This window comes from Durio zibethinus, chromosome 16, assembly GCF_047325235.1.
Source record: "Durio zibethinus cultivar Kanyao isolate XHJ-2024 chromosome 16, ASM4732523v1, whole genome shotgun sequence".
Classification (NCBI taxonomy): Eukaryota; Viridiplantae; Streptophyta; class Magnoliopsida; order Malvales; family Malvaceae; genus Durio; species Durio zibethinus.
In genome coordinates this window covers 688,464-713,912 of record NC_143177.1, presented here as the reverse complement: position 1 = coordinate 713,912, position 25,449 = coordinate 688,464, and the positions used below count along the sequence as shown (strand labels likewise).

At 32.4% G+C, this 25,449-nt stretch overlaps 5 protein-coding genes and 1 pseudogene across 9 annotated transcripts; 1 reads left to right on the top strand and 5 right to left on the bottom strand.

Moving 5' to 3' along the window:
- Nucleotides 1-777: 777 nt before the first annotated feature.
- LOC111293015 (transducin family protein / WD-40 repeat family protein) lies at nt 778-7,466 on the top strand. Of its 2 annotated transcripts, none has more exons than XM_022885701.2 (14): nt 778-918; nt 1,376-1,468; nt 1,608-1,751; nt 1,855-1,970; nt 2,388-2,542; nt 2,888-2,976; nt 3,176-3,710; nt 4,218-4,388; nt 4,870-5,018; nt 5,134-5,213; nt 5,590-5,698; nt 5,934-6,008; nt 6,087-6,257; nt 7,112-7,466. In XM_022885701.2, exons 2-13 carry the CDS (start codon nt 1,379-1,381, stop codon nt 6,237-6,239), a joined length of 1,866 nt encoding a protein of 621 aa, XP_022741436.2. In that variant the 5' UTR covers nt 778-918; nt 1,376-1,378; the 3' UTR covers nt 6,240-6,257; nt 7,112-7,466. The 2 variants fall into 2 exon arrangements, with proteins under 2 accessions (XP_022741436.2, XP_089601218.1); XM_089745092.1 differs by having other exon boundaries at nt 799-918; nt 1,651-1,751.
- Nucleotides 7,467-7,885: 419 nt separating this feature from the next.
- On the bottom strand, nt 7,886-9,331 carry LOC111293027 (uncharacterized). Its single transcript, XM_089745093.1, has 3 exons — nt 9,169-9,331; nt 9,000-9,084; nt 7,886-8,904 (listed from the first exon to the last, which is right to left on the bottom strand). The coding sequence occupies exons 1-3, from the start codon at nt 9,187-9,189 to the stop codon at nt 8,117-8,119; spliced, it is 894 nt and encodes a 297-aa protein (XP_089601219.1). The 5' UTR covers nt 9,190-9,331; the 3' UTR covers nt 7,886-8,116.
- A 1,586-nt stretch (nt 9,332-10,917) lies between these two features.
- Nucleotides 10,918-11,715, bottom strand: LOC111298586 (major allergen Pru ar 1-like). The gene is made up of 2 exons (XM_022893313.2): nt 11,458-11,715; nt 10,918-11,350 (listed from the first exon to the last, which is right to left on the bottom strand). Exons 1-2 carry the CDS (start codon nt 11,639-11,641, stop codon nt 11,052-11,054), a joined length of 483 nt encoding a protein of 160 aa, XP_022749048.1. The 5' UTR covers nt 11,642-11,715; the 3' UTR covers nt 10,918-11,051.
- Nucleotides 11,716-12,527: 812 nt separating this feature from the next.
- On the bottom strand, nt 12,528-13,614 carry LOC111293075 (major strawberry allergen Fra a 1.05-like; annotated as a pseudogene). The gene is made up of 2 exons (XR_016328469.1): nt 13,214-13,614; nt 12,528-12,937 (listed from the first exon to the last, which is right to left on the bottom strand). The product of XR_016328469.1 is annotated as a major strawberry allergen Fra a 1.05-like (transcript).
- Nucleotides 13,615-14,342: 728 nt separating this feature from the next.
- On the bottom strand, nt 14,343-18,126 carry LOC111293037 (uncharacterized). 2 transcript variants are annotated; one of them, XM_022885749.2, is made up of 7 exons: nt 17,981-18,126; nt 17,822-17,876; nt 17,030-17,145; nt 16,018-16,154; nt 15,577-15,724; nt 15,354-15,495; nt 14,343-14,833 (listed from the first exon to the last, which is right to left on the bottom strand). In XM_022885749.2, exons 2-7 carry the CDS (start codon nt 17,832-17,834, stop codon nt 14,742-14,744), a joined length of 648 nt encoding a protein of 215 aa, XP_022741484.1. In that variant the 5' UTR covers nt 17,835-17,876; nt 17,981-18,126; the 3' UTR covers nt 14,343-14,741. The 2 variants fall into 2 exon arrangements, with proteins under 2 accessions (XP_022741484.1, XP_022741478.1); XM_022885743.2 differs by having other exon boundaries at nt 15,339-15,495; nt 17,981-18,116.
- Nucleotides 18,127-22,410: 4,284 nt separating this feature from the next.
- On the bottom strand, nt 22,411-23,463 carry LOC111293066 (major allergen Pru ar 1-like). Of its 2 annotated transcripts, XM_089745091.1 has the most exons (3): nt 23,340-23,463; nt 23,026-23,213; nt 22,411-22,929 (listed from the first exon to the last, which is right to left on the bottom strand). In XM_089745091.1, exons 2-3 carry the CDS (start codon nt 23,207-23,209, stop codon nt 22,631-22,633), a joined length of 483 nt encoding a protein of 160 aa, XP_089601217.1. In that variant the 5' UTR covers nt 23,210-23,213; nt 23,340-23,463; the 3' UTR covers nt 22,411-22,630. The 2 variants fall into 2 exon arrangements, with proteins under 2 accessions (XP_089601217.1, XP_022741521.2); XM_022885786.2 differs by lacking the exon at nt 23,340-23,463 and having other exon boundaries at nt 23,026-23,311.
- Nucleotides 23,464-25,449: the final 1,986 nt, after the last annotated feature.

Below are 25,449 nucleotides of genomic sequence, written 5' to 3'. Positions count from 1 at the left end.
TGAATAAAGTGTTGGAGATAGCATTTGCCTTTTGTTTTTCCATTAAAGAGTACAGAATATGCTTTGGGTTTTCAATTCAGAGTTTGATGGCAACATGGCACACCTCAATGATTTTAAGGCATATTTTTACAAAATAGAATAAACCATTTGGATCAATGTTGTTAGAAAAAAGAATAATAAATTATGCATATTCAACAACAGTTCTCAATTGCATTGGATTCTTTTGCTTAGATCAGACAAAGCCAAGAAAGCAATTAATAATCCTAATTCATGTCCTATCTATAACATAGTTGCTTTTAAAGTGTAATCTTAAAGGTGAGAAATTTTAGTAACTCAAAAGCATATAACAAACCAGTTCATTATAACAAATAAATTTTTTTTTAAAGAAATTACACTCATAATTTATATTTCAACTGGCCTTTTTTTTCATCATGGACGCATTATTTTTAGAATTTAAAAGCTTAATTCAGTTTAATTGGTTTTAGTCATTTTTAGCATCCAAAGTTTAAATTCAGCATCTATAATTTTTTTATTCTTAAATTACAACCTTTTTTTTTATAAAAAAGCTTATCTTTATTTTTTTTCTTATTCTAAATAAAATCAACTTTATTTCTGATAAAATACACCTTGACCTAATAAAAAAAATACCAAAAAAAACCCAAAAAATGAAAATTTGTGAGATTTGGGTTATTATTTGATACAAAATAATGGGCCAACCTCAAAGTTTATTTTAGAGAGGGCCAAGCCTTAAAAAGCAAAAGCCCAGCCTAAAAACAAAACTCAAAATCGCCCTAAGCTGAGACCGCCACCTTTCTTTCTCTCTTCTTCCACCGACCGGCTGCTCCTATTCTGTCTCAACTGATCCTTCTTTCGTAGCCCTTTGGCGTTTCTGGTGCCTTAGCTGCCATCTCTTATCGGGTAAGTCTCATCCTTGCTTTTCTTCTCGGAAAAATGATCGTTTAAACTTAACAGAACCAAACCAAGCTCTTTGCTGTAAGCACTTCAAGCGTCCTTTAAACAACCAAAGTTTCTATGTTTCTTCTGAGCTAATACTAGTTCTACTTTCTACCCTTTTGTAATCTTATCATTTACTTCAACTATAAGAAACTCATATTGGAAACTTAGCCTGAAAAAGCACTACTTTTTGTATTATGTTGGCGGGTTTTAGGATGGTTTAGCTATGGAGAAAATAGTCTGAATTCTAATACATGAATTGGTTTTTTTCGGTTAATTTCTTATCTGGGTTTTCCTTGTCTCTCTTTGGTTTGATCTTGAGCTAAAGCTTTGTGATTCTGGGTTTTCTCTCTTTTGAGCTTGGAATTCGAAAACGTGTACTTTTGCTTATGCTAATGTAGTTTACCTTTTGCTATTTCAGGTTATGGGATCGTCGAATATTAGAGATATCTTGACAGCGTTTAGTCCATCTTTGGACTACTTTGCAATTAGTTCTGGAGATGGTCGTATTAAGGTAGCTAAAATCATTCCAAGTTTGGAAATGCTTAATGAAAATTTCGAGAACCAGCGGTTGCATTTTATGGTTCAATGTGAATAACGATGCTGCTTTCTTTTTTATTTAAAAAAAAAAAATTTCTTTTATGTTTTGTTAGATTTGGGACACTTTGAAGGGCCAAATTCAAACTGAATTTGCAGACATTATCTCAAGTGAGGCAACAAACATATATGCTAAGGCAGAAAGAGGGCATCTTTCGATTGATTACAAATGTATGAAGTGGTTGTCTTCTGACAATAAGGTCTGTCATTTCGTATATTAATAAAATGTTTTTGAAGAATTTAAATGGTGGATTTTCTTCTATGATGAAGTAACTTTTGGACCAAAACTATTAATTATTGCAGAAGAAAAGGAAACTTGGAAGTTCTTTGCTAGTATTGGGAACGGGAAGTGGTGATGTCTTAGCACTTGATGTATCTGCTGGTCAGTTGAAGTGGACAGTTAGTGATTGCCATCCTGGGTATACACATGTCATTGAATTCATTTTTAATGCCCTATTTTACCTTTGAATCCCAAAGCATATACTTGCTAATTATCTTAGATAATGCAATTATATGGAGAGGACAAAACATTTCTTGGTAGAAATTTGTGGCAAAGTAGTGTCGCTGCAAATACTAGTTGAATTTCTGTAATTACTGTATGCAAATGTAAAATAGGTCTGAATTTTCACCTCCCTTAATGAGAGCCTGGGAAAATGTAGATTTTAATATCTCAGTTTTGTTAATAGACATTTTGCAATCTGGAAGAACTACAAAAGATTCTCAATGTATTGTTATGAGCTCATGATGATTTTGGATGAATGCATTAGCCATTAAGTCTGGATTTGAATTGCTTAGTATTGTTGCCTTCTCTCATTTGCTGTCACAATGATTCACAGGGGTGTTGGTGCCATTGGATGTGCTACAAGAGGCTCTTGCATTTATAGTGCTGGTGCTGATGGGATGGTTTGTGAAATCGATTCATTGGCTGGAAACCTGTTGGGGAAGTTCAGAGCTTCTACAAAGTCGATATCCTGTATGGCAGTCTCATCAGGTAGATGTTTTTGTCAGCATGCTTGGTGCTATGCTTTTGATTTATACGCTATAAGACACTTACTGATGAATTCATTGTCTTCGATGAGGGTATTTGTTTTACCAGGCATTTATGCTTTAGTCTATAGAACGTGTATTACTATATTAGTGCTTAAAGAATGATAGTGGGACTCTGCCCCATGAAATCAACTTTATTTTATATCCCTAAACGATAAGAGTGAAAAATTATGAGATAGCATATGGGAGCTTCTCTTGCTTGGATCAGATTGAAATAATTCTTTCTGTAAGTTTTGGTTTTTGTTTCTTTTGGTTGATGCTATCACTTGGATATGGACCTTTCTTTTAGATGGAAAGATGTTAGCAGCTGCAGCTGCACAATTGAAGACTTTTGATTGTTCGAATCACAAAAAAATACAGAAGTTTGCTGGCCATCCTGTGAGTGTTTTTCAGTTTATGTATGAAAAGTCTTTTGCTTGTTTATAACCTTTCTCTAGGAATTGCCATTACCACATTCAAAATATGTTCCTTTTGCAATCACACCTTTATCAAATTAAGTGGATATGTCTACTTTGAATCTTATAGTCTTCGTTACCTTGGCCATTAGTTAACTGGTTTGTTCTCAATAAATTCATAGGGATCTGTTCGGTGCATGATATTTACTGAAGATGGAAAGTTTATCCTATCATCTGCTGTTGGTGAAAGATATATTGCTGTATGGAGAACAGATGGAGGCAAAAAGCAGTCCGCTAGTTGCGTTTTAGCAATGGAGCACCCTGCAGTCTTCATAGATAGCAAATGTGTTAACAGTGGGGATATATATGTTTGTGCCATTTCAGAAATTGGTGTTTGTTACTTTTGGTATGGTCAGGATGTTGAGAAATTACGGAATACCAAGCCCACAAAACTTGCATTATCTTTGGAAGATGGTTTATCTAAAACTCAAAAAGGTGCCTTACCTACAATATTTGCTGCAAAATTGCAAGGCATTGCCAAGCCAGCATCCATGCATGCATTTCTTGCCCATGGTTTGTTGGTAAAGCCATCGTTTCAGAAAATTGTGGTGCATTATGGTGTGGACATATTGTTGAGTAGCTCTCAGGATGGGGTCCTTTTACCAAGGAGTCAGTCCCTTAACAAATTGAAGAAAGGGCTGGATGCACAGAATAGAGGTGCATATAATCATAATTCATAATTATGGTGGAATAATAACTTCATAATATGTTGGCAGTAGCTGCATGTCTTGTTTACATGATGAGGAAGTTAGACTGCTATATATGTTGTGAACCCTGCATTCTCAGACAACCCTTAATTGACTTCTCTCATTCATCAAGTTTAACATTATAGTTATCCTTATTTTTGTTTGTTGGGGCTGCAAAGATGGTAATGCTCTTCTTCCTGGTTGACTGTTTTAATGTATTCTTCCATTCCCATAAAAGATCTTCTATTAGTCTCTTTATTTCTGTTTATGGATTCTTATTTTGTTTCTAATTTCTTGATGTAGAATAACTTCTATTCTTTTTTACAATTTTCTTTAATTAGCGCACTTCAAATTCTAGTTTGTTGTTGGTATTCAATTTGGATTTGATGCTCATGAATCCATGTCTAGGACCAACCATCACATGTTATCTTTGTCTAATTTTGCGTGATAACTAATTGCTTATCTTATTATTTTGTAGTAACTGCATTGGATCGTGCAAATGCTGAGGATGCCACACTTCCAATCCCTAAGGTTTTTTATCTTCATGAAGAAAAAGACGATAGACATAGAAGTTTCAGCTTTGATACTGGTGATGTAATGGCTGATTCAATTGACCATGGTAACCAATCAAATTTTGTGGATGGAAAAGGTAGAGTTAGCTTTCAAATTTTTATTTGTCTAGAGCATAATCTTTTGTTACCCTTCTTAGTTCTTTCAATCGTTTTTGGGTTAAAAGCTCTATATACGTTGAAGCAAACTTTTATCATAGGTAATCCTTCAATTTCTTGGTAGCTTGCCTTAGTTAATAGTTTTTCTAAAATATTTGTGTGCGTCATCAAAGTGTTTGCTATTGCAACTGCAGTATACTGGGTTTCCTGAAGCTTGTTAATGAGCCATAAGCTGGAAATCAATGCATTATAGACAGTCTAAGAGTAGAACCATCTCTTCTCCCAATGAAAAACAAATTGGGACAAAGGACTGGATGGAAGCAATATGAATCTGTCTTGTTAGATTCCTCAGCATTATTTGTTTATGATGCGTCTATCTTCTTGTTGAATTTTAGTGCCATGGATATTTTGATGATACCTCTGCTTGGTACTATTGATTTGTTATTATTTTGTTCCATGCAGGTGACTTGGTACAATTAGAAGCCGACTCCAAAGCACTTTGCATGGAGGATCAGCTAAGATCACTAGGAATACTTGATACATCTAACTCTTCTCTTGATTCTATTGTATTTGATGGTATTAATCTTGAAGCTAATGTGCCGCCAAAGAAGGTTTGTTTTCTGTCGGTTAAGAATACAAAATCTAATGTTTATGATTCCAAATGTCTCCACTTTATTTTTAAGTAAAGTTTAATTTGTGTTAGCTAATTCATATATTATATATCAGATGAGAGCAGCTGTTTCGTCTATGGAGCCCAGTGAAGCTCACAAGTTGCTGGAAAACTTGGTGAGATTGTGGCAGTCAAGGTTTGCTCTTAGTCTTCTTTACTTGCATTCTCTACCTTGTAACATTTTACATGCCGGTAAATAATTCAAATCAGTTAATCAGTTGACCACATGAATCAATAGGCTATCTTCTGCATGGAAACAAAATTTATAGAAATAAAATTCTAGTCTATCAACTAGTAGATTGACAATTTAAAATCTCACATTTAGAATCTTAACTTAAGCTTCAGCCAAGTATGCAGCTTCATTGTTTTTATATGCTAGGCGACTAGAGTGAGTATTTGCTCTATATTTCAAGTTTGTTTCATTTTGTTGAACAATCTTCCATTTCTGCTGGCAAGAAAACAGCTATAAATATGGTATGCTTTAAAATCCACTCTTTTATTGTCGTCAACAGGTCATATAGTGGAAAGTATGTTCTTCCATGGATATATAGTATATTGGTGAATCATGGTCACGTTATGTCTCAAGAATCCATAACCCAGATGCTTAATTCCTTATCAAAGGTAAATGTTGTGGAAGGAAAATTTTCTACTCTTTGTTTCTAACTCACATTCTTTTATCTTCTTTTAGCTTACGCTTTTGTTTGGAGTGAGATTCTATTAGTTGCTTAAAATGCCAAAGGAATTTTCTTGTCCTTGTTGGTAGCTTACCTTCGTAGGTGGTTCGACCAGATTCGACACTTTCTGTGGGAAATTGTATATATGATGATTCATAATGACTTTTTTTTTTTTTCTCCAGACTACTAGATCTAGAGGGTTGGCTATTCAGTCTTTGCTACAATTATCTGGGCGATTACAGCTTGTAAGAGCACAGGTTGGTAACTTAATTTCATGACTTTGATTAAATATTTGCTATCTGTCTTCGATTGTTTTTCTTAAGCTCTCAAAACAGATTGACAAGGCAGCTCAGAACAAAAGTCGACGCTCTGCAAGTGATCACCAAATGGATGAAAGTGAAGATGAAGATGAAGATGATGATGATGTAGATGACGTTCTTTACAGAGGAGATGATGAATCCCAATTAAGTAGCGACAATGATAATTAACCACCTTCAGTGCAAGAGGTAAAAGTCATACCTTGTTTTGTTTCCAATTCTTGGACTATTTACAGTTTGTTCACTGAATTCATTGTTGAAGATATTAATATGAATTACTATCATTTTGAAATACTTAATATGAATTTTGAAATTTTGAAATGCATCAATTCAAAATAATAAAATTTGTAATTGCATTGTTTTGGATAATCATTTGTTAGAAAGAAATTTTAAATATTAGAATTTACTGAGATAAAAAATACTTATAATAGAAAAATAATGATATTAGAGATATAAAAAACAAAATACTAAAAAATATATTTGTAATATGAATGTCATTAGAATTGTAAAAATGTGTAGATAATTACTAACAATACGAGAAATTAAAAAAAGATTATAATGAGTTTTTATAGTTAAAATTGAAAAAAATAAGTTGCAAAAAAAAAAAAGAAAGATAGTAAATATTGATTTGTTACTATAAAATCAAGGAATTTCTTAAATTCTACTTAGTTGAAATTTAAAAAGAGAAATTGAGTTTTCCAAAATTCTTCATTCAAATATTAAGAATTTTGACAATTTCAAATTTTATTCTAACAAATAAAATAATTCGACTTTAGAATTTTCAAAGCAAGAATAAGTCGGATTCTCTTGAGTAGAATTACTTACTTTAGGTTGTTAAGATGGCATAAAGCTGTGGATAAGAAACCGACTTATTCTTGCATTGAAAATATGTTGCCTGTAACAGGAAAACTCTGGTAATTTGGGTTTTGATACTTTGTAGTCTTACCATAGACAAGGTTATGCTTTGCTGCCTGATTTAATTGTTTCATTGCATAAATGCCTACTTGTTAGGGGCTTATTATTTGTTGTTGTGTGTATGACAGATCCAAAGTGGATTGAAAGAAAGGGGTTTACTCTTTATGGCAAGTTTGACTGCTGGCCTTCAGCATTCTTTGTATCACTCTGTTTTAGTTTTTTTCTGGTGCTGCCAATATGGTTTCTCTGAGAGGAACATTTCCATGGTCGTCCTGCTGTGCTAGTATCCACTGCCATGGTTGTTCACAATTTAGTGCGGTTCATTTTTCCTTTTATCCCTCAATTTTGTAATGGTATCCCTCAATTTTGATAGAAGACAATGACTGAGCAAAAGCTGCAATGTAGCCTTATTTCGGTTTCGCATGGCAAAATTAGTGTTTAAAAATCTTATAAAATAAAGATTTGTTCTTTCTCTTTTTTTAATCCTGATATCTTATTCTATCTCTCCTTTCTGTTACCAAAAGCAAGGCCATAGAAATTTGGTTTAGTTTCTCTTGTTCCGAAATCAGCTTGGGAGCCTTGTCATCATTAAGGGGAATATCATACAAGTACAGTAGTATATCTGGTTGAAGTCCTGAATCTTGAGTCCCTCAATGTTGTACTTTTGATTCTTCAGTTTCTCCTAAGAATATTTGACATTAACAATCTATTTTTAATGATTTCAAGTTTGAACGCCTTAATTTATATGTGAGACTTGTGAACCAAATATGAAGTAGTTTTAAGAACCATCTAGTTTTTATAGAAAGAGTTGAGAAACAATATCAATATCCTGGCGAAATTGGATGGTTGGCTGGCTGAGAAGTTGGATTGTAGATTTATATTTTCACAAGAAATGACCCTGATAGCAAATAATCTCTCTCACAAGTGGATTGCAGAAACGATTCTTCCAGCACTTACAAGCATAGAATCGATTCGATACCTCCCTCAACATGGGCAGGTTTTTTTTGCTTCTTTTTGCACATGCTCCTAGGAAAAAAATAGTGCCGCCTCAAGATTCTACAGTTTTTTTTTCCTCTCCCACCCGGAGGCAAAAGAAAGAGCCCCTTTCGATCATTTCTTTCTAGCTTAACTATCTACATTATGCTACAAGCGTTGGGATTTTCATCGCTAAATATCGATGTGATATTTCCATTGCCATTGCCGTTGCTGCTGCTGCTGCCGCCGCCGCCATTGCCGTAATTATTGGGATAGTCTTCATTGTTGTGATCAATCCTACTGTAATGCGTGTACCGTGGTGGTGAATGAACATATTCATATTCTGTTACATATGGTGATGGCTTGTATGTGCTGTAGCTGTGAGTTAAAAAGGCAGGTTGTGGTGGTTCATGGTGGAAAACTTGGCTATTAGGGTGTCTGCTTAGTGGTTCAGGATAGATACTGCCTTGGCTATTGGGGTACTGTCTGCTCCAGGGCCCTCCATAGCTGTGAATATAGCCATATCTATACCCATAATCAGGTGGATGGTGGCATATTACAGGAACTTCTTCGACATCTTTGGGTCCAGAAGGTTGTGGTGGTTGCTGGCTAGCATTGGCATCAGTAGCTGCAGGTGCTGGTGCTTGCTGTGGCTGTGGATTCTCTTGTGGTGGTAGGTCTTTTGGTGGCTCTGCAGGTGGGGCTGCTTCAGGCTGTGATTGAACTTGTGGAGCAGCTTCAGCCGGTGGAGCTTCTGATGGAGGAGGATTTGCTGCCTCTGCAGCTGCTGGACCACCTTCAGGCGGTTGTTTTGTTGGTTCTGAATGGGAACAGATTGTTGCAATCTTCCTAGTTTTTCTAATTGCCTTAACTATTCTTTCTGGATCTGCCCACCCTATTATTGTCAATTTCTGCTGAGCAATATCAGGATAAACTTCATAAATACCTGTGGAAAACATGAATTAACTCAAAAATCAGGACTCAAGCAATGGCTAGAAACAGGATGAAACAGAATGTATGCAACCCTTCATTGCCTATCACCATGAATGCCATGTAGCGCCTTCTTGATCTTCTGCACACAGCCATTGCAATCCATTCGGACTTGTATCTCGATGACTCGAGGTTTCTGCAATATTTGACGACAACAAACACTGGTTAGCTGAGATTGTTGCAATATCGTTGATGTTCTATTGATGCAATAAAAGCTTACCTCTAACTCCGGCACCACCATGAGGCCAAGGAGATGGGGACAATGAGAAACCTGGAGAAGATTATGCTTTGTATGAGATAATGGAGATGGTGGAGAGTATGAACGAAGAATCAATAGTTAAAGGAATATTTGAAAGGCAAAAGATATGGGGCAATGCAAGGAATCTCTTTTTCTTCTGACTAAGATGGAGGGAGGGACTGTTTGCTGCTAGCTGGTTAGGCTCCAAACTAAGGGTCATTATCAAATAAATGGAAGGATAAGAGAGCATGGGGGTTCAGAAAAGAGTCAGTCTTTTGGTATGGACCTTGAAAAAATGTTGAGCCATAAGGGAATTTCCTTTAGCTTGGATGGCCCGTCAGCCATCAGGCCATCCATTCATAATTGAGGCATGTTTGTGCGGCTAGGATATCCACAACCGAGCATAGAAAACAACTAAACTGTGTTAACAGATGCTAGAGTTACATCATTTTTGCCTATGCATGTCTTCATATCAGTCAACATTGATCAAAAAGTAGCTAGGAATCCTTTTGTCACAAGTAAAATATCACTATAGCAAATAAAATCACAGGAAATTAATTGTGTTGTTTAGCAGAATCCCTGCCTTTCATTTTTTGTTATAAAGACTGATGGAGATTGAAAGCCAGTGTTGAATGACTTTTCAACATATAGGAATGCTTTAATTTTAGGTGCTCTAAAGGAACCATGTTGACTATAATAACTCTTGAATAGCAAAATGTCTGCTTTAGATTTTGCTGCTCACCCATCTTAACCGGCTTTAATTTAAACACAACTTTATTTGGAATATGATAAAACTAGGAGTAGAATCAGCAACTTGATGAGACAATTTTTGGGTTTCTCAAAACACCCATATATTTTCTTTCTCAAGGGTGATTTTATAGCATTTTGTGAATTAGGAAGGGATATATTGGGATAGTGTTTTGAGTTTAGATGGAGAAATGTAGAAGTATTCATGAGGTTGAATCAAGTTTGGGTTGGATTTATACTTAATATTAATAATTTATATATTTGTTTAGGTTTGGTTTGACTTGAAATTTTTTAAGTCTTAAAATTTTTTAAAATTCGACCTAAATTAAAAAAATAAATCTTAAGTCTACCAATTAAATTTAATTTATTTAATAAAAAATTAAAAAATATAATTAAATTAAGCTTAATGAAATTATATTTCATTCACATATATATAATAAAAATAAAAATTATATATATAAAAATTATATAAAAGTAAAAATTAAGTTTAATAAAACATATATAATTTTTATTTTTATTTTATATATATGTAAATTAATTTTTATACAATTCATACATATATATATATAAATAAATAATTTATATATATGTAAATTCAGATTACGCCTAATCAAACTTAATCTTTAAATCTTTTATTTAAAGTTCGGTTCGAAAATTAAATGGCTTTAAAAATTATGTCTAATTTCGTTTAACGAATTTTAATTTTTTGTTCAAACATTCTTTAAATAAATTTTCGAATTTAAACGGATAACTTGACTTTTAAATTTATTTAAAGGAATGTATAAGCCTTAATAATTTTCGTATGATCATTGTAGCAACTCGTGAAATTAATTAGTTAAAGAAGAAGGGGCAAGGGTGTTTTTCTTATTGAATCAAAAGAGTGAATGTGACATTGACCTGCTATTAATTTTATGTTTGGCATATCATTTGTGAGAATATATACTAACTACAACATAACCAAATGCGATATCAACAGGAAGGATATGAATCAAATAGAGAATTTCTCTTTATTTTCTTGGTTTCACAAACTGATAATTTCTTATTGGCTGTTACAAACGAAAATCAAGTATATTTGCCCTGGAAAAAAAAATGAATGAGGAAGGGAAAATCATGAGAAATTAAGCATAGATAGTAGGGTTCTCCAAAAGATATGTTTCCACAACTTTGTAAATACCAATTGCTTTGTCCTTGCCTGCCTTAATTTCCTCCTCTTTTATCTCAAACTCCCCAATTGTGTGGTAATTACTTGTCATCTTACATATGCAACCTCCATCGCTAATGGCTTCAAACTTCACCTCATATGCAATAGATTCAAGTTTATCACCTAGAGCATCTCCTTCAATCATCGTGTACTTGCACATAAGATTGTCTCTGTCAAGCTCATCGATCCGATGTTTAACATATTTGAAATGGCTAGCTGTGATATTAGTACAAGAGAAATTGCAATCATATTCAAGTATTACTTACAAAAAATCAATCAACCAGGTAAGAATTTGTTAATTATGCGAGTATAATGTGACAAACCTTCAGTGAAGTTGACTTGCTCAATGCTTCCAGCTCCTCCATCACCATGGATTACATCCACACTTTTGATGAATTGAGGCAGCAGTTTGGGGATCAAAGTGTTGGACTCAATGATCAAGGCCTTGAACATGCGTGCTGCGTCGATGGGGCAAGTGAATTCTTGAGTAAAACTTGTGATACCCATGGTTCAAGCCCCAAGAGGAAGAGGAGATATGGAGATTCGAAATTTTTATGGTTTTCAAAATGGCATAGGTTGCTTTGCAGGTTTTAAAGATGATAGGCTTGGTAACGGTCCACTTTCTAATTACATTCAAAGACGGAAAGCCTCAACCAATAACCTTTGATTTCATAGACTTCAATATTTGCGGGCTGAGGAGTTTCTATTCCAAGAGAAATGGGCAGAAATACTTGACAAAGAAGTACATGGCAAACGTATATTTGACTCAAATATAATTGTAAGTTAGTTTTAAGAAGAATTTTCTAATTTTTTCTTGATGACATCCATGATTCAAATTCATTTTTACGAAGAAAATTTTAATTTGACATAGATAAATGAATTACAGTTATTAAAATTTAAATTTCGAATTTATTATATGTTAAAATAATTACATCAATCAAGAGTTAAATTTTAAATTAAAAATAATTTTTTAACTAAAATTAAAGGATAACTCTTTGAAGAAATTATTTCATCGATTATAATTAAAATTTTTAGATTTTATAAACATGATTTGAAAGTAACACGTTTTAAATTTAACATGGAAATTAATACTCCAAAAAAATTTTAAATATTAAAAGTTAAATTCAAGAAAAAAATTCGAAATTTGCCTAACCATGTAAATTATTCTTTTTTATATCATAATTTTTTTCACATAAGCCTGCCAAATTCACATTATGTTCCACGTTGATGGTGAAGTTTCAATTTCTAATAAAAGCAAGTCAATATTGCACTACTAAACGTAGAAAAATTAAAGATACACATTATTCACGTTATTAAAGATACAACTTACTAAACCCACATCAAGAATTGTGTGGGTTTCAATTCAATCCTTATTAAGGCAATTATAGCCAGACACAGCAAATTAATATTGAAGATTTTAGCTAAGCCACTAAATTTTGAAGAATAATCGACATTTTTAGCGACGTTTTTTAAAGACTTGCAAAATGGAGATATTTGAGTTGAATTAAGCATAAGCATCAGGGTTCTGAATGAGATAACCTTCCACAACTTAGTACATAGCCAAGGCCTTTTCCTTGCCAGCCTTGATTTCCTCTTGAGTAAGCACAAAATCACCTTTGGTGTAGTAAGTGCTTGTCATCTTGTTTCTGCTACCACCTTCTGCTGTGGCCTCAAATTTAACCTCATAGGTAATCTTTTCCAGCTTGTCCATTAATCCATCCCCTTCAGTCAAACTGTATTTGTATGAAAAATTCTTCTCATCAAGCTCATCAGTCCGGTTCTTGATGCACTTAACTTGGCTACCTGCACAATATACATGTTAATAGGCCAACAAAAACATAATTCGGCAATGATAATCCTTTAAAAAAAATACTCAAACTTCTTTTTATGACGTTTTAATTATAGATGTTGAAATTTAAATCTCAAATGAATCAATTGGACTAAACCTCGGATACAAATGTTGATTAATCTTCATAGTAATAATGCCTTATATGGTTAAAGATTGTTGTTGTCACAATAAGGTATAGTTATTAGCAGAAGGAAATGTTAAGACAAATGTAAAATTGTAGCTTATTGCACCTTCAGCGAAGTTGATCTGCCGGATGCTCCCAGCAGCTCCATCACCTTGGGTAATTTCAATGCTCTGAACAGCCAATGGCATGAGTTTTGGGATGAGATTGTGAGAGTTAACAATCAAGGCTTTGAATAGTCTGGTGGAGGGATTGGGGAAGTGTACTCATCACTGTAACTGGTCACACCCATTGGATATATCAGCAAGTTAAGGAGATGGCTAAGCTCTATTCGAGGTAAGAAGTTTTCTGAAACTTGTCGAGGTGATTGCCACTGGTCAAGCAGGGTATATTTATAGGTTCAAATTCAAGGATGCTTATCCACGAAATTGTTTCTTATATGTAATTTTCAAGGTTGATTTTCCAAGGACCTGAGACTCTTACAAATGCAAAGAACAAAATTTTGGATCTCTTTTGATGACCCAAACCAACCTCTACATTGTAGAATCAATGATCCAAAACATTTGTCCTAATGACAAATGCAAGAATCATTACCACAATATTAACAAATCACTAAATTAATAGCTTTTCATAATTTTTTATTGGATATTTAATATTCATTTTAAAAGTAAAATGATTTTATGCAAGAATAACACAAGACAAAGTATGCTAATAACAAAACAAAATATTTATTTTTATTTTATTTAAATTTGATTTAAATATGAAATAAGAAAATTGATACCGTATCATGAGTATTGATTCACATCATGTTGTGAGTGTCGGATATTTAATCATAAAACAACGCCCACAACGAGAAATTTTTTACTCAAATCCATATAAGCCTTAATGGAACATTCTCTGTTGAAATTCCAATGAGATTGAATTGGTAATCATGTCTTATATCAGAGTATATATATACCAATCATAATCTTAGGAATCTGATCATTTTACCATTATATTTTGGCAATGCTTTGTCTGCTTCAATCAACCATCTCCTGGAATGACAATTCCCTTATCTTTTCAATCACTCGATTACTGAATGGCATCTGAATTTAGAGGATTCAACTTTTCCATTCAAATTTATCTTTATAGACGGCAATAATCTGCCATGCTAAAGTCCTTTTTCATTTGGTAATGAAAGAATCCTTTCTCCATTGTTTTCAGTTTTATAGTATTTTCTTTCAGGCTTGTAACTCGACTTGTCCCAGAATAATGTTTTTATAGGAAAATCTTATTAAATCATGCTGAACAACTAGTTCTCATAATGCACAAACAAATAGTATAATTGTATATTCTTACAATAGAAACTGTTCTCACCCTAAATCAAAACATCATTTGAATTTTAAAGGTAACACACTGAAAACCGCCCAAAACTATCTAGATGACTTTGCTTCTGAAGTTTAACCCAATCCTTCATGTAACACTATCCTCCATATTATGGCTGTTCACCAGACAACTAAATTTCTCCAAGAATTGGGAAAAAAAAAAAAAAAAGGAAAAAGGAAAAGAGCCGCCGTATCCACCTCTACATTGCTGCTGCAGTTAACACAGGATCCCTATTGCAAACACTAGAACAAGGTGGCATTTGCCTAAATGAATCACATAAAGTCATCCTCATCCATATCATCATAAGCATTAACAACCAAATCATCATCTGGTTTATCAACATGGAGCTGTTTTTTCTTGCCACCTGCAAAAAATCAAAAAGCAGTTGAGAATTGCAGTACTTAAAATTTTGATTACAGGCATAATATGAAATTAAGAAGCTATGTAATCAGAACAAATAGTTCAACCCTAGCCCGTCGGGTTATGTAAAGCAAGCCTAACTGCCTAAGCCTAAATATTTCAAGGAATAAAGATTTATGGGCTCTGCACGTATAACCTTCTAGAAGATCTTTGTGGGAAAAAGAGTGTAACTGCTATCATGTGGAGGAACTTTAACAATATATATATTGCCCTTCTTTCAGATTATGTGTGGTGTGGCATTTAACTACTCTTGCTATAAGCATAATGCTCGATTGCACATGTAAGTAATTACACTAAGATATATCTGATATACTCTTCCTTCAAAAATGGAGTGGATGTCATTTTCTTCCCACAATTGATTCAAAATTCTGAAGTATGTGTAAAATGGAAGCACCCGTGCATATAAACATGGGACTCAAGAATGAAAAAATGAACTGAAATTATTTTGCCTGTCTTCTTTTTACTTGTGGCTTCTTTCTCTGCTTTTAGCTTTTCATTTACAATTGCTGTGATTGAAGATGCAATATCTTTGGCATCAGCTGCTTTCAGAGAAGTCATTGATAGTCTCATCACTGCCTTGAGTAGTGCCATATAATGGTAACTTTTCTGCATCAAAGGATGTATTTGGGCAATGTTAGAACTTTCTCATATGGCCATAGATAGGAACAGAAAGATGCTTAATCAAACCTTATATGGCAGAAGCTTATGAGAAATAAGCTCAGCATATTCCGCGAAGTCACTTTCAGATTTGGGAATAAAATTATCAAGAGTCTTGTCATCACCTTTCTTGGCGAAAAGTTCAGTAGTGGACCTGTAATCAGCTTCTTCTACAAGCCTATGATAGAAAGCAAATTATCAGAACGTGGTGCCTTAACAAGAAAATCCATGAAGTCTTAGAAAAATATCAATTTTGGAGACATACAAGCAAAATGTGGTGGCTTAACAATTCTGAGATCCAAGCATGTGGATGGGTGGGGAAAAGCAATATGACTTCGGTTAATTTAGAACTCCAAAGAATTAGTCCTAAACAGAGGTGAGCTAATCTATGCTGTAGCAATTATATTATGCAAATGACCAAAAATTTCAACAGTGTCATCATTGTAGAAGCTAAAAGTGCTAAATTCCTACCGTTGTCGGTGAAGTTTCTCGGCCACGGAATCAAAGGGCTCTTCCTTAGCCACTTTAATAGTTTTCCCTTTTTTTTCAGTAGCTTTTGATGCAGTTTTTTTGGGGTCCTTCTCTTCAGGAGCTTTTGCTACAGGTTGCTGATAGGAAATAAGGAAGCAATGGATTAGCGCAAGCAATTAGTCTTATCTATTATCAGATATTCAACAAAAATACCTGTATATAACAACATTCTTTGCACAGAATGTCCTCTGAAAACAGCTACGTAACAACTTAGACATGTAAAAAGACATTTTTACTATGAATTTAAAACAATAGGTCTTTTATGCAAAAACTATTATTCTATCTATGTCCATGTTAATATTGTTCTTACTTTTGTCCATTGGTTTATTTAGTAAGAAAGGTGATTAACCATGTTATGCTGACACTCTAATTAGCCTCCAAGCAATTGTTGTGACAGCAGTCAAAGAGATACAGGTTTAGAAGACACCATAACAGCTCTTTGTAACACTCCATCTTCTTGATTCTAGCTCCAAATGATAAGAATTGAGATCAGATTGCTTAATGAATGCATGCAAGATAGTAATGAGTCACGAGAAGAAATTCCTATGACATCAAGAATGATGTTCATCTCAATAATGTTTGAGACACCAAATCCAAGTTATAAGTTTGGTTGGTAATCCAAGATTAGATACTACAATTTATACTAATATTTGTCCATCTAACAATCTCCTATAATACGTGTATCAAAACCAAATTCGGGATATTACTTATTATAATCCAAAAGAGCCAATAACTTTCAAAATTTCACTAGGAGACCAATACACCAAACTCAACACTTGTAACCAGATCTTCTAGCCTATGTTACGTGGTAGAAGTTTGTTGCTAAGATAGCTATTTTGCACATATTTTATTGCATAGATTTTTAAAGGCAGGATAAATATTGATAGTCAATAAAGAAAAGCCCTGACCGTAAAAACTCAAATGATACTGAGTTATAACGAAATCATCATACCTGAGGAGGTTCATCTTCGTCCTCCCATGATTCCTTGACATCATTATCATCAACATCTTCATCATCCCATTTGCTTTTAGGTTGCTCCTTTGTAAGGAGAGGTGGAATCTCATCCTCTGTGACAATAGCATATGACTTAGTGAGAAAAGAAAAAGGACAAGAAGACAAAAAGAGAACAAGCAGCAGATCAAAATAAAAAAGGACATAATGTGATAGGTTCAACAATTAAGATTGTAAATTACTGAAACAGACCATAGTTTTACGGCTTTTAACTTGTTAAAAGCAGTTGAAAGATAAATTGAATTGAAGCCACTTTAAGGTAACGTTGGTATCCTTATAGTTCAAACCTCCTAGACAAGACTATGGGGCTATCGACAGGCAATGGCTCAGCTATATTTGAGCACAAGAACTTCCTAATCCCTGCAATTGAAGCCCACTCTAGCTTAACAGGATGTTGCCAGAATTATTAATCTTCCACCACAAGGAGTTTTTTTTTACTAAATAAAAAAAATAAAACCCACTAAATTTCTCCATAATCTACTTCACTCCATCTGGCAACACCATAGCCAATTTCCCAAAAAACCCTTACTCAAAGCAGTCAGCTTTGAAACACCTCAACCCATAAAAACGAAAGCAAAAACAAATAAAAATTCCAACTTTCAATCAACCCAATTAACTTGAAGCTCTTATCATGAAAGTTTATGCATAATAAAACATACAAAAAATTGAATGTTACTTATCAATCAAAGCCCTACTAAAACAAATCAAATTTGGGCCAAAAAAAAAAATTACCCCAATCCTCCATCTACTCTTCACTTATCGAAATTCCACGAATCGAAGAACAATCCTGAATACCACAAAATTAAAACAAAACAATCAATCCTTTATAGATTAAATATATATATATATATATATTGAGAAGAAGAGAAAAACCATGAAAATTTTACTTGCCTTGGAAGAATTATAGTTGTGAAGTTGATGTTAATCTGGATTAGTTGTTTTTTGCTCACAGTTCAGACGCCAAAACACCAACTAAAAGGACGCTGAACTTTTAGGGTTTTTATATATATATTTTTTATCATTGGATAGAACTTTACATATTTTCCTAAATTTGTTTAATTATTAAATAAAAAGCTAAAGACGAATTTTTATTTTTTTTGACTTTACTTTTTTATTTCTAATTTTAATTTGACTTTTTTTTTTAGTAACGAAGAATTCGTAGTGGACTCCAAGTCGTTCTAGATCCTTGGCCCATTAATTGGCCTATTCCAATTTATTTTTAAATTTACCTAAATACCCTAACTTAAGATTCTTTGCTAGTAATAGTATTCTAGGATAAAACCTATTTTTAAATTATAATTCAATAATTATTTAATTATTTAATATTTTATTCTTATTAATTAAGCTTTTAAATTTTTATTTTGATTCAATTAAATTATTAATTGAACAAAATTTAATCACTTAAAAAAATTAAATTAAGTAATTTTTAAATTTTAATCAATTGAATCTTTCGAAAGATTTTAAGAGAAAATAAAAGAATATAAAAAATATTTTATTTTATTTAATTTTTACATATATTAATTGCATAACATGATAAATTTTTACTTATTTTATTGCTGTTATATGAAATTTTATTTTAGTTAAAAAAATTAATGATATTAATTTTTTCATCTAAATAAGAACTTTACTAAATATAAATAAATATTAAAAGAATTGATTGATTCTAATAAAAAAATGAGAACATGGATTTAATTATACCGGTAGCTAGTTGATCCTAAATATGATAATTTTAGTTGTTTCTTATGTTAGACACAACACGAATAATTAAAATATAAACGCAATACAAATTATGAAATATATCAAAATTTTAAATATGAATATGATATAGTTATTATAAATATTACACATAACATAATTAACACTAATAAGATTAATTAGTTTAACAGGATACAATTAACATGACTATTAAATATTAACTTATTTAAATCAAAAAATATTTTTTATGAAAAATGTAATGTTACCATAAATAAAAATGAAATAAATTTATTCATTGTTATGTCTATTTGATTTAAAATTAAAATATAATTTTATAAATAAATTTAGTTATTTATTAGTACAGATGATTCAATAAAATAAAGTTGGAATCATATAAACTCATGAGTATTTTCTACATTTGTTAAACTTTTAAGCATTACATCATCATATTATTGCTACGGGAGGAGTCCAATTTTAGCTCGATTAATTTTATTAGAGTTAATTACATTTTTTATATTGGAATTTTTTAAAAAATATATAAATTAATATTTATATGATATCTAACTAATATAATTTTATTATATAAATATTATTTGTTAAATAAAAGTATTAAATATTTTGTAAAAACTTTTATGTGAATGTCACGTGACAAGAAATGATTGATCGATCTTAAACAATTTTTATGATTCAAGTAAAAAATACATATTTAATTTATATTAAAAAAAAACATTGATAGTATATGTGATGAATACATAACTTGATAATATTTATCAAATATTATATATATAAGTTAATATAATTAACAAGATTAAAATTTGGATTAATATGATACTTTAAAAGTTTATGGTGTAAATTATATATTATTTGAAAGTTTATAATAAAAATTATATAATTTATTTCTTAAGTACAAATTTATATATTTTTCTAAAATTCAGATACCAAAATGTAATTAACTCATTTTATCATTCAACTTGGTATCTTTCTTCATTTTAGAAAAAGAAAAAAAAAAAAGAAAGAAAAATTAACTCTTTGAAATTATTCAAAATATTCAATTAAAAAAGAATGAAATCTCTAAAGATAAAGTTAAAAATGAATTCATAACTTAGTTCGATTAGTTTATATAATTACATTTAAAGATCTTATTCAATGTATGCAACACATTTTTTTATTTTTAAATTATGACTTTTAAAAAATAAAAATTAAAATCACTATAAATTTAACAGAAGCTCGCAGAAAAGAAATTGGAGTTCAATATGGTTAAATGACCTCGAATTCTGAGCAAATTTTACAAAACAGAAAGTTTTTACCCAGTAAATAGCGTGTTCATGTGGTTTTTGCTAAGGCTTGTGTTGTATTCAAGAATGGCTGCCACAGGTCAATTGGCCTTTAAATTTAAATTTTCTCTGTTCGTAGAGTATAATATTTTGTCAACGAATTGTACCTAATGCCGCAGACAATGTTAGAAAAAAAATGATTAGAACCCCCCCTTCAAAGTTGACTTACTCTTAATGCTGCTGGCTCCCTGATTTTTACTCTTAATGCATCCTAGCAAGAGGCTTTGGTCCAACAATTAGGCTTGATGTTAGTCTGTACAATAGGCTTCAATCTGGCAACAAGTTATATCTTTTAGGTAGCAGAGTTCATCAGACATGACCCAATTTGTCCAAATCTGATTTTTTTTTTTTTTTGTTGGGAGGGGGGAGGAGCATATCGTTAAATGACCCTGGCAACCATGGCTGTTTGTTGGAGCTCAGGCTTGATGGATTTAAAATTCCGAAAAAACTAGGTGTCGTGTCTCACAAGCAGTTGGATGTCTAATGAAGAAGAATCAATTAAGAAATTTCTGCCAGAAATAGTTTGGCGGCTTAGGCATCTTTTCTGAAAAAATTGATCATACCATGTGTTCAGTAATTTGGCAAATCTTGAAAGATGAAGATAAATTGATAATGCAGCAACTCATTTGCAGTAGATTGCTTGAATCCATCACAGTTTCTAGTAAATGCTCCTTAATTCTCCTGGACCAGCAATGGCAAAAGTAAAAGGTAAAAAAAAAAAAAAGGAAGAAAAAACGAAAAGCAACTCCCTCACACAAGCACAAATCCATTCCACATCTAATTTATGATCATTGAAGTGGATCCGATCTCACTATTGGGATTTTCAGTAGGCGTCAGGATTTGCGAGGAGGTAGGCTTCAACAGCCTTGAATAATTCCGAGGCCTTTCCTTTGCCTGCCTTGATTCCCTCTTCTGTGGTCTCGAATTCGCCAATGGTGTAATATTTACTAGTGATCTAACATATGGATCCCCCGGCAGGAGATGGCTCCAACTTGACATTGTTAATCAATAGATTATTGGTGCCACTTTGTGAATCCCATCCTATCTCACATGTCAACATGGTTATGATCATGGATGAAACATTTCCATTTGATGCGCGTTCAGTCATAAAATAGCGTCCATGACGCCAGGGAGTCCCTCCCACCATGCATCCAAAGGGGGTCTTTGAATATATTTGTTGATAATTGTTTGTTATTTTCCTGGGAATAAAACATGTTGCAAGTTGTAATAAAGCAACAAAATAACATGAAATGGTTAGAAACCATGACAGTACACGTTGCAAAATTTATCCGAGTGACAGCATAGGGCCAGCTTTCACCCTGTCAGGATCCTGATCCGCCAAAATTGATCAATGTTTGTGTCAAATTTGAACATGTTTATGTACTTAGGCTCACGTAAGATAAACAAAAACTGAAACTTTGAGACTTCGCTCTTCCCAAATGCTCCATTTACCCCCGTTAAATTTATATAATTTTCTAATTGCTCTTCAACTAGCCCCCCTGTTTTTCCCTAAATTCTCTCTTTACCCCCACTTAGGTTTTTATAACCTTGAACTTCGCTTTCGGGTAGTTGGAACATCTTGACTACTACCACTTCTCATTGGTTGATGTTCATGAGCCATAAGGGAACTGCCAGACGACCCTGCTTTGAGCCTCTTCTTTATCTACATGTTTGGCAATTCTTGGGGTTTGAAATTTTCCCAATGTTATATCATTTCATCGAAAAAATAAAATAAAATTTATCTATATTATCTGGTGTCACTATGTCAGCATCCTTTTGGAAAATGGTAGTGGCATTCATCATGTCAATTACCCAAAATTCTACCATAAACCCTTTCCTTCAAAAACGTTGGGAAGACTTTGTGGATTTAAACTTCCACAACAATTTGTCTTCCAGGTTGCATCAAGGAATATGTGTCAGAATTGTTTCACATTTCTTCTGAAACTTGACTTTGTTATGTTCAATATATAATTAGTAAATCTGGAAAGATGAAGATGCTGAACTCATCATTTTCAATGGATGGCTTGATCTTACAACAATTTATTAATGCAGTTGACATTTACATTTCAAGCTTGCGGGTAATCTCAGACAAACTATGAACTCTTATTATCAATCTAAAGGCCACATCATATGACATATGGACTGACTGACAACTACAAAAACTAAAAAGTAAAAAAGAAAAAGGTAATTCTCTCTCACTCAAAGCACACATATGTTCCACACTGTCTGATCATTGAAGTGTATGCTATTTCAATATTGAAGTGAACCCAAATTTTTTTGCAAGTAACAAAAGCTTGATAACTATATTTTTTTCATTTCATATATCAAAGATAATACAACTCAAACTCCTTAATTATATACTGAAAACACAGATGATCACAGCCAGAGACCACCACTCTTATTAGCCATTGAAAGAAAGTTCGGCAAAAAGCATAAAGAAAAATCAGAATCACACCATTAAAAGTGAGATGACATGAAGAACAGCAAGCAGGAGCTGTGAAATGAAAGCAACCTAGTTGTAGAGATCAGGATTTGCCAAGAGGTAAGCTTCAACAGCCTTGTACATTCCCGAGGCCCTTTCTTTGCCAGCCTTAATTTGCTCTTCATTGATCTCAATGTCACCAATGGTATAATACTTGCTGGTGCTCTTGCAAATTGATCCTCCATCTGGTGCTGCCACAAACTTGGTCTCATAACTGATTTTCTCAAGTGTGTTCATCAAAGCATCTCCTTCGATCACACTGTAACTGTATGAGAAGTTCTCCTTGTCTATTCCTTCAACCTTTTGTTTCACATACTTGAATTGGCTGCCTACATTTGTTACCAAGCAAAAAACTTACATGCTATTTTATTTCTCAAAATTAGAAAATGGAAAGGAATTTCAAGTGGCATGAAATGAAAACTAACCTTCACCAAAAGTAATCTTCTTGATACTTCCAGGCCCCCCATCTCCGTTAACAAGCTCAGAGCTCTTGATTGCATGTGGCACAACCTTGGGGAAAAGGTTGTCACCGTCAAGAACAAAGGCCTTGAACATCTTGGCTGGGGGGACTGAGGTAGCAACCTCCATTTCATAAGTGACAACACCCATGATTCTGCACTAGGAGTTTGAAAATGTTCAAATTTGAGAAGATAAAACAAAGAGAAAAAGAGGAAGATTAACTGAGTTTTTGAGTTGTGGGAAGAAGTGAGAACTAAGATGTATTTATAGTTGCTACTACCTTCAAAGAATTGGCAGTGGTCAAAAGAAGCACCCTGCATGAAAATTTCCATAGTAAATGGCCAATTGATCATTTTAAAATGTTGTACCAACCTATAGAAGCAAAAAAAAAAAAAACATTTTATTAATGGCTGGTGCCATGCGGCCTTTTGGCATGTAAACAGACTGCAAAATTTCAATATAATAACAGCAAAGTGGATATCAGAGGGCAGCAACAATTTGACAAAATTAAGTTGTGAAGATGAAGGCACCTTTCGTTGACTAACTACTTCATTATCATAAGTGAGAAAATAAAGACCAAAAGATATAAATATATATATATATTTATTAAATTAAAGCTTGAGAAGACTTGGTGGACTATCTAGAAAGCAAGTACTGAAAGAGGTAATAGGCATATGGAATCCTTGTATGACTTTTTAAAAATATACAAAAATAAAATAAAATTTATTTTTTTATTTTTATCTTGCACATTTAAATAAATTTTTATAAATATATCTTTTTTAAATATAAATATATTAATTTTAATAAATCCAAAATAAAATTTATATTATTAAATAATAAATTAATTTATTAAATATATATAAGATACAAATATAAGGTCAATATTATATTACTTATTTCTGTATCCATACTTAATAAAAAATTTTAAATCATATGCATTTTTATTCCCTCTTTAAAATTTAATTTCCATCTCATCTCATTACCATAAAAAAATTTGATTCCTTATCAAATTTAACTAAGATTGACAACCCTTTACCTCCAATTAAGTTTTTAAACCTTAGAACTTAACTGTTGGGTACTTGGAACATCTTGATTACGACCATTTCTCATTGGTTGGATGAATTATGGCTGTTTTTTATGCTTGGGTTTTCTGCAACATGAGCCACAAGTGAACTGCTAGACGACCCTGCTTTGAAACTTCTCTTCATCTACGTGTTTGACAATTCTTAGAGTTTGAAATTTTCCCAATGTTATATCATTTCATCAAAAAAATAAAATAAAATTTCTCTATACTATTTGATGTCACTATTGTTGAGAGATTTATCACACTTGAAATCACATAAACATATATAAAAAATTATATATATATATATGTTAGATACTATTTGAATCCAAAAACTTAAGCTATTGAGTTTTTAGATCTTTTATATATATATATATATATATATAGTATCTCATTTAGATTTTTTAGTAATGTAGAATTCTTTACTTACATATGAACCATCCCAATAATCTTTCTCATTCACTTGTGAGCTTTCATCAAATCTCACATCGACTTTTCGTGCGAGTAAATCTTATCATTCTTTTGAGTCAGGAAACTTCACATCTCTATATTTTTAGACCAGATCACAGTACTCAACATTACAGTCTAGGTTATCTTAGTACCCCTCAAGTTTGCACTCAATGTTGACTCAATACATTGTCCACCTAAGAGTTTCGCTTTTGCACACTCACTGCATTCAGTCAAACCTTTTTACATTGATGCCGGCATTTGAGCATATGAAATTGATGGACGCGATCAACCGCCGATTTGTCAACAATCTCTTATTTAGTAATACTACTGAAATTCGAATCCGTGACCTTGGCTCTAATAGCACTTATTGGGTATAGGGATGACGAGCTCGTCTCGAACCCGATCCGACTTTATATTTACAAAATCCAAACTCGACTCGATTCAAAAGTTTTTTATATTTTTTTCATACTCAAATCCGATCTGATATTATATAAATTGTATCCAACTCAACTCAACCTTAAATTAATAAAATATTATTTTTTAAATATAAAATATTATTTTTTAAATATAAATATAAAATTATATAAATATATAAATATATATAAATAAAAATTAAATAATTAATTAAAAAATAATTTATATATATCGAGTCGAGTCTAATCGGATTTGCCTAAAATCCAACCTTGATCCAAAACCCGATTTTCAAAAAAAAAATTAATCTTATGAGATCGAATCAAGTCGAAATTCACGGGGAGAGTGATTGGATTGTCAACTCTAATTTAGCTTAAATAGATAAATATAAAAATATAAAAGTAATATATAATAATAAACTTATAATAATAAATAATTATCAATAATTATCAACGTAAAAAAATAA

Excerpts from the sequence above, each read along its gene's own strand:
- LOC111293066 (XM_089745091.1), bottom strand. The coding sequence starts at position 23,209 with ATGGGTGTTGTCACTTATGAAATGGAGGTTGCTACCTCAGTCCCCCCA. Across the intron at positions 22,930-23,025 it reads GAAGATTACTTTTGGTGAAG|GCAGCCAATTCAAGTATGTG; the intron begins GTTAGTTTTCAT and ends TAACAAATGTAG.
- LOC111293027 (XM_089745093.1), bottom strand. The coding sequence starts at position 9,189 with ATGGTGGTGCCGGAGTTAGAG. Across the intron at positions 9,085-9,168 it reads TGGTGGTGCCGGAGTTAGAG|AAACCTCGAGTCATCGAGAT; the intron begins GTAAGCTTTTAT and ends CAAATATTGCAG. Across the intron at positions 8,905-8,999 it reads GGCGCTACATGGCATTCATG|GTATTTATGAAGTTTATCCT; the intron begins GTGATAGGCAAT and ends TGTTTTCCACAG.
- LOC111293037 (XM_022885743.2), bottom strand. Across the intron at positions 15,725-16,017 it reads GAGAAACTTCACCGACAACG|GCTTGTAGAAGAAGCTGATT; the intron begins GTAGGAATTTAG and ends TTTCTATCATAG. Across the intron at positions 14,834-15,338 it reads CACAAGTAAAAAGAAGACAG|GTGGCAAGAAAAAACAGCTC; the intron begins GCAAAATAATTT and ends GATTTTTTGCAG.
- LOC111293015 (XM_022885701.2), top strand. The coding sequence starts at position 1,379 with ATGGGATCGTCGAATATTAGAGATATCTTGACAGCGTTTAGTCCATCT. Across the intron at positions 1,752-1,854 it reads GGTTGTCTTCTGACAATAAG|AAGAAAAGGAAACTTGGAAG; the intron begins GTCTGTCATTTC and ends TAATTATTGCAG. Across the intron at positions 1,971-2,387 it reads GTTAGTGATTGCCATCCTGG|GGGTGTTGGTGCCATTGGAT; the intron begins GTATACACATGT and ends AATGATTCACAG.
- LOC111298586 (XM_022893313.2), bottom strand. The coding sequence starts at position 11,641 with ATGGGTATCACAAGTTTTACTCAAGAATTCACTTGCCCCATCGACGCA. Across the intron at positions 11,351-11,457 it reads GCAAGTCAACTTCACTGAAG|CTAGCCATTTCAAATATGTT; the intron begins GTTTGTCACATT and ends CTAATATCACAG.